Below are 7,719 nucleotides of genomic sequence, written 5' to 3' on the forward strand. Positions count from 1 at the left end.
TGGGGCATGCACATTTATTTTGGAGATAATGTCAGACCATATTCAAACCCTTTTTCAATCTGAATCATCCTACCTGTTCTGCTGTAAACTGGGTCTCACACACTGGAATCATTTGTTTTACCCTTGACCTGCAAGGAGTAAGATAGGCTACCCTACATTTGTCTGACTGCTAGGCTACTTTTCACCCCAGGTGTGAACGTTAACTCCTTTAAATAAAATAAGTAGCCTAAAATAAATGACTTATTTTATTTCACTTGTGAGTTCCACGTGTGATTAATCACAGACAAGCACATCACACGGCATGCTGTATTTTCTAACGAGACCTAAATTTGGGTTGTAAACCCAAGCAAGCGCGTTTTCTTTTAAGATCCTCAAATAACAAACACTTTAGTGCGCGGTTACATTTTTCTCTGAAAGGATAATGCCCTCTAGTGTCGCAAGTGAGTCTTCCTCGGACAACATTTTTACGTGTAGCCTACGTCAACTGACTGACGGACCGACGGGTGACACATAAACACAGATTCTACCTTTTGCTACAATCAACTTCCCCCCGCAGGTAAGTGCTACATTAGGACACAAGCATTGTTACAAACGAAACAATCGAATAGGCTAGCCTAATCGCCAGATTATTAAAAGGGAAGGCTAAAACATAACGTTAGGCAAAGTTTGCTGTGTGCAGTTTCCAGCATAGTGTTTATGGGGAAATATTAGCTTGCTAGCTAGCCTAGATTGTTAAACTGTAAAGATAACCTATTTTAATTCCACCGCTTAATAAAAACACTCGTGTAGTGTAGCTCTAGTGGTTAAACTGTTCGGAGAGGTGATACTACCATAGCCTACTTGTTATTTTAAATGTGTGGTTATTCGAAGCCTCTGTTCAATCAAGCGTTCGATCATGTTTTTTTTTCTGCTTGCCTTGCCTTGCCTTGCCATGTTAGCTTTTTTGTGGTGCTGCTGCTGACCTTACGTTTTATTTGGTGATTCTCCTGCTCGTTCAGTGAATTAATGGGTGTCATGCATGCTATAATGAATATGCCCTTAACTACATCGTGTCGTTTATGTAGACACCTTACGATCCAGTAACTTTTTGATGAAAATCGCCGACCATGATGATGTTAGCTTTAATCCTCAAAGTTCCCTACGGTAGCCTACCAGCTACCCAGTCCATGTTTCCCCTTGACATTCAGTTGGGATATTTGGACATTTTATGGCAGGATTATTTTGAGTGAGCTCAGGCAAGCAATTTTGTTCAAATAATATCCGGGTTGGTCAGTTATAAAGAACATTAGTATTGCATCAGTTATAAAGACACTCTATGCGCAGTTTCATGCAAGTAATTGTTATGGGTAATGGTATAGCAAGTTTCAAGTTTTATTGTCGCATATACTTTGCAATTATAGCGAAATTATTGTGCCACAGTTGCAGTAGTGCAAGGAGGGGTAAATAAACACAGGGGAGGGGGGGGCCTTAAATAAAGGGAGTTGAAGAAGTACCACCTCTACAGTACCACACATAGCCAAACTATCCATGCACACATTATAAAGCCATATACCCCCCACACACCCACTATACTTGCATGCAATGCATAAATAAAACCTCATGGACATGGGACATCTTGACAGCTTGTGGAAAAAAACAGTCTCTGAATCGTGTGGTGTGGGTGGTAATGCTCCGGTAGCACTTGCCAGAGGGAAGCAGAGAGAAGAGGGAGTGAGCTGGATATGGCTGGCATCCTTGATGATGGACTCAGCCCTCCTCTGACAGCGTCTGGAGTAGATCATTTGAAGCTGAGCCCCAACGATTTTGGATGCAGTCCTGACAGTCCTTGACAATACTTTGAGATTGTGAGCAGACAGGTTCCCCAGTCACACTGTGATGCATCCAGTCAGGATGCTGTCAGTAGTGCAACGATAAAAGTTCACCAGGGTTTTTGTTCTCACCCCAAAGCTCTTTAGCCTCCTCAGAAAGAACAGTCTCTGCTGTGCCTTCTTGAGGGTACAGGTGGAGTGTAGGGACAATGAGAGGGAGTCAGTGATCTGTATCCCCAGGAACCGAAAACTAATGTACCAAATAAACCAAATAAGCCTAATTAACCAAAGCGACATACAAATAACAACAATACAGTAGTTAAATTTAACAGTAAACAATTTAAAAAGTTTGTAAGACTACACCAAGGAGAACAGCAATAATAAACAACAATGTCAATTCAATCAATAGCCTAATGAAAAATAAATAAATACTATAATATACAAACCATAATGAATAAGAAACACTTAATAGACGAAGTGCATGTGGAACAGATATCCCTTTAGATCCCTCTTTAAAGCTTAGTTTAATAAGTGTTTTTTTATGCGTTATGGTTTGTATATTATAGTAGTGCATGTTGAACAGATATGGCTTTAGACATCAGCAGGTTGGATGCAACCAATTTAACATGAATTTTTCTTTTTTACTTTTTATTATTTGTTCATTTGTTTGTTGTCTGTATGTCTTAGTGTCAGGGGTACGCTGGCGACTACGCCGCTCCATCCTGCATCTTTTGTCTTGTGTGTAATTTATTATTTTTAAAATTTATTTGTCATGTCTTGGTGTCACGGGTACACTGGCGACTGTGTGTTAATGTCTTGTATGTGGAGCGCTTTGGGTTGCACTCTGTGCATAGAAAAATGCGCTATATAAATGTAAGTTACTTACTTACTTACAAATAACAAAGATTTATATTTATAATAATAGCTAGACTTATGTTAAGGCCTTAAAATCTATAATCTACTGACAAGGGTGACTACGGAACCCTGGAGGGGTCATTGCAAGATATTTTTTGGTGAACATCCAGAAAACGTGCGCTCATTTTACTAAATTGTGCGTGCATTTTATTATCGTGCACATGTTTTACTAAATAGTGTGCTCATTTTACTAAACTGTGCTCTCAATTTATTAAATCATACACACATTTTACTAGATTGTGTGCACGTTTTACTAAATGGTGCGCTCATTTTACTAAATTGTGCTCTCATTTTAATTTTTGTAAAATGAGCGCACAATTTAGTAAATCGTGCACGCAATAAGTAAAATTTGTGCACAATTTAGTAAAATGTACACACAATTTAGTAAAATGAGCACACAATATACCAAATTGTGCGTGTGACCACAATTTAGTCAAAATGAGCGCACATTCTCTCGATATACAAAAATATCTTTTGGAAACCTCTAACTTTCCAAATATCCTGGGCTCTGTAGGTCACAACCTGTGCTTTATGTTACTGTAGGCTACCAAGGCAAGAGAGCATTGTTCTAAAATATCGCCAGAATTGCATAGAATATGTCAGAATTATTTTGTAACTTTTGCTTGAATGTTAAAAGCCTTACTGATTGAAAGATGATGTTGAAAAGATGGACAATCTCTCTCTGACTTAAAGATCCTTGCATGAAAGACCAGTGATGATTTTTCACATGGATATGGCTTTTTATACAAATACGAATGCGCAGTGAAGGTAACAGTAGATTGGTCAGAATATAAGACATTTCTTAGTTTATTGAAACATGGTCAAAAGTAAAGCTCCCTGGTTTCACAACATCTGACCTAGAGGAAACTTTTAAGGTATTTTCTTCCCACAGCTCAGTCCAACTCCAAGAGGCATTAAGCCAGGAAAATGGCATTGATCTCAATTGAAGACCTTGCCGCATTGGATGATGAACAGCTGGATGATGACATCACAGACAGCTCTGAGCCAATGGATGATGAGAATCAAGACAGACTGCTTGCCCATTGGCAGGCTGTGGGTCGGACCCACCATGTGTCTGTTCCACGCGGTACACAGGAACATGCTTGTTTACTATGAGAAATGAATTGAGCAATTATTCTCAGAATTAATTTTCTGTATAATGCATCATTAAGATTTTATAATAACTGATTATACTCCATTTTACTGTTAGAAGAGGATATGTTTGATGGTAAAGCTACTTGTGTTTTACTCAAAATCTGCACCCAATTGTAATAATGCAATATATATATAATGCTCTGTACTGACAGAAATGACCGGACCCATTGCTGAGATGACCCGGAGGAACCAGGAGACTGAAAGGGAGCCGGTGCCCTTTTCTGTTATATCTAGACGTGAAAAGGTATGCCACTGTTCTGTTACTTAATTCCGAACAATTGGGTTACTCAATTGGGGATGCACCGATATATTGGCTTAACATCAGTGTCGGAAAATATTTTTCTTGTTGACTGATATCGGCAAAGATCCGCTCCAACCCTCTCTGGTATCGGCCTATTGGCAAATAATATGACATGTACTGATGGCAGTGGCTGATGTTTATGTGTTATATGTTGATGTCAGTGTAGCCTGTGTTGTGTTTACCGAGCGGTTCAGTCCTGTAATCATCCAGCATCGAACGTGCAAACAACAGCACCTCAGATTGGGTGTGGAGTGTGCTAGCAATCGAGCTAAAGGTCCATGGTGCTAGCTCTCTTACTGGCGCGTCTCTTAGGGCGTTGGAAGGGAGGTTTACCTAACACAGATACTGCACAGCTACGTACCAGCTGGCTACCGTTACATCTGCACTAGATAAATAATGTATTAGCTGTGTTGTCTGACACATTCATAGTGAAGGGCTGAAAGACTTGAAAATGGTTTAGTTATTTTTTTATAATGAATATTTTTTTTTCACTGAACTTGACTTAATAGTCTTAATTGCCATATCTTTGTGTGTGTGTGTGTGTGTGTGTGTGTGTGTGTGTGTGTGTGTGTGTGTGTGTGTTCACACGCGCATACGTGTTGCTGATTGGCTGTAGCTGGGAGAAGTGATTGAGGAGAGGCTATATCCAGCAGGAAAGTGGGCATGCATCACCAAATCAGAGAAAATGTACGAACAAAGCATCTCTCTCGCCTTCATGCAACTCATGCGTTTTATCTGCAAGGAGAGCTCTGCTGGTGGGTAAAACATGCATCCTTGCAATTGTTTAACTTTTTCTTAAGAAATGATGGTATACCTAGAATCATTTTATTTAGGTTAGCAAAATGTTTTTTTTTTTTAAAGAATGTTGAATTCTAGTTGAAAGAGGTTTATTCATTTGGTGCAGAGATGGTGAGAGGGTGGTCTATATGAAATCTTAGAGGGAGGGAACATTTGTGTACAGTTATGTGGTTTGTGTCTGACCTCTCCTGTTTGTTTTATTCTGTAGGCAAGTACTTGGGCATGACTGTACCTGTGCTGGCTGAGTTTCAGTTGTCAGAGAGCGGGACTGACTTTATGAAGGATGTGGTGACCGCTTACTACCTGCCTGGACAGTACCAGACCAACCCACCTCAGTCCAATGACCCTGAAATCACCATTTCTCACAGAGAACCTATGAGAGTTATCACACGGTAAGGAAACAGGTTTCTTAATCTGGAAGCAGAACTTAAGCTTACCTTGGCCATTATGTGTTGTGTGACATGAGCTTTGTCACATACAGTTATACAAGGTACAATATGTAGGGAAATGCTTGTCACTTCCAGTGTGAATTAATGCAAAGTTTATATATACATATTTACGTATACATGTGTGTGTGTGTAATAAACACAGGAATAAATAGAAGATGTGAGTAAAGTGAATTGTTATGTGTCATACCGTAGTAGTAAGTTCATCAAATGTATTGCATTGTAAATGTCTGGTCTCCATCAGAGTGTTTTATGGGACCACCACTGAGGAGACTGTACAGCGGCAAATTCACCTTCTGTGGGAGTTGCTTGGGGAGGTGGAGAACGTCCATCGCCACATGTACATGGTAGCAACCTACGAGAACCCAGGGGTTCCTGGACGCAGAAATGAGATCTGGTTTATCCGTAGAGATCAATAAACTACAGAGACCCCTTCAGTTGTACTGCAATCATTTTGTGGACCCCACACATTTATAACTTGTCATACAACGAGTACCCTTCCCTACTCTCTTCAGAGACCGCATGAATGCATCAGGTGTGTGTTGGTTGGCAGGCGTGTTCATTGCTTTGTAGTGTACATAGTTACTGTGTGCTAAATATTTATTTTAATCAACATCCCTCAAAGCACAATCTAATTGTAAGCCCAGTCTTTCTGTAAGAGCATGATTCTCTTTTAGCTGTGTCTGCTACATGATGCCTGCACTTTGGTAATGTTTTTATCTTTGTCCCAATTCCTGTGATGACTCAGTGGCTACGAGTAATACTTCTGACAAACTAGACTGCAGCTATTATTATTATTATTATTATTATTATTATTATTATTATTATTATTATTATTATTGTTATTATTTACACACCTGATAATTGTCATTTCCTCTCGTTGTCTGTCCAAGAACATTTCTTACCAGTGTCCCCAACAGTAAGACAGTTGTTCTCCTTGTGGAATCTTCCTCCTCTTTATACCTATATCGTCTCTACAGTTTGTCTCGACCAGTTGAAGGCCCTCTCAGACCAAACCACTTTTCAATTGCAGACAGTAAGAGCGATTGCCCATTCTCAATTCACACTACACAGATGGAGTTATTGACATCGACTGATTGAATATCTAACTAATGATTGTTTTCACTATACAAGAGATACACTCTTTCCCAGTACTTTTTAACTAGTACAGTGTCTGTGACTAAAAAAAGTTGTGTGGTAAATAACCATGCTGGCCACTAGGTGGCAGAATGGCCATAACAATAGACTTCTTCGCCTTAATGGCAAATGTACATTTTTTTAAAGAGCAAAAACTAATTTTTGAGCAGCCGAACCGAGAGTTATCTGAGGATTATGTACATTTCTTATACAAATGGGGGGTGGAAGGGGGGTTCTCATATCTTCTTCTTTGTGTCATGTTGTGTTTACAGCCTTTGCATTTTTGTAACAGTAGTTTTTTCCATGTTGTAATAGTGTTTTTAAAATAATATGGTTCAGTGTGACACCCTTTTGCTAGGTTGCTTGTTTTTTTAATGTTGCATCTGCTGTTCAGTGATTTTATGGTTTAACTGACTTTGCAGGACAATTACTGTACAACTATTACAGTTTAATGTAAAATGTGGCATTATGCAATGTACTATTGAGATATGAAATTGAAACAGAGAGCTGTTAATATTTTATATTTTTCTTTTGAGAAACAATAATAAAAGAAAAACTCTTATGAAACTGAATATGTTCTGTAATTTATTTCTAGGGATCCAGTGACCATGCTAGTGTAATGGCTACCTTTAAATGTAAGTTTTAATAGTCACCATGAACTTTCACCATATATGATATTGCCAACTATATTACCCAAAGACACCATCTGTATGCTATATTTCATCAGTGCTGATCCTGGTGTTGTTACAGTGTTGATGTTGGTGTCGGTGAGGTTCAGGATGCTGTGAGGGTAATTAGCTTACCAGTCACCTTACTGCTCCTGTAAAATTAACACCAAAAACTAACGGAAGCATATTTTAACTAATACCTTATTGAATGATGTTTTAGTGTATTACATTGTTATATAAGAGTGTCTGTTTGGTACATCTTGAATATTTTATCCCACGGCTCCTTGCTAAAATATCGAGATTCATCAAATTGTCACAGTCCTTGGCAGATCACCAAAGATTTGGGCTCTAGGTCTTGGCTCCGTCAGGGTCATCCCAACACTCATCTGATGTGAAGCCTCTTGTAGATTGTGGGTGTCTGATCTTTCAAACTGACAAACCACTTTCCCTCATGGTGGGAATATTTTTTTGGTGATGTGCTGTTGATATGC

At 39.0% G+C, this 7,719-nt stretch overlaps 1 protein-coding gene across 1 annotated transcript; it reads left to right on the top strand.

Annotated features, from left to right (window-relative positions):
* The first annotated feature begins 476 nt into the window (after positions 1-476).
* soul4 (heme-binding protein soul4) lies at positions 477-7,132 on the top strand. The gene is made up of 6 exons (XM_076295654.1): positions 477-556; positions 3,616-3,810; positions 4,031-4,122; positions 4,796-4,934; positions 5,186-5,369; positions 5,668-7,132. The coding sequence occupies exons 2-6, from the start codon at positions 3,651-3,653 to the stop codon at positions 5,840-5,842; spliced, it is 750 nt and encodes a 249-aa protein (XP_076151769.1). The 5' UTR covers positions 477-556; positions 3,616-3,650; the 3' UTR covers positions 5,843-7,132.
* Positions 7,133-7,719: the final 587 nt, after the last annotated feature.

This window comes from Alosa pseudoharengus, unplaced genomic scaffold (genome assembly GCF_046254945.1).
Source record: "Alosa pseudoharengus isolate Yale_2024_CS ecotype anadromous, Long Island Sound unplaced genomic scaffold, YU_APseudo_1.1 YU_APseudo_1.1_scf_1, whole genome shotgun sequence".
Taxonomy (NCBI): domain Eukaryota; kingdom Metazoa; phylum Chordata; class Actinopteri; order Clupeiformes; family Clupeidae; genus Alosa; species Alosa pseudoharengus.

Excerpts from the sequence above, each read along its gene's own strand:
- soul4 (XM_076295654.1), top strand. The coding sequence starts at position 3,651 with ATGGCATTGATCTCAATTGAAGACCTTGCCGCATTGGATGATGAACAG. Across the intron at positions 4,123-4,795 it reads TTATATCTAGACGTGAAAAG|CTGGGAGAAGTGATTGAGGA; the intron begins GTATGCCACTGT and ends GATTGGCTGTAG. Across the intron at positions 4,935-5,185 it reads CTGCAAGGAGAGCTCTGCTG|GCAAGTACTTGGGCATGACT; the intron begins GTGGGTAAAACA and ends TTTATTCTGTAG.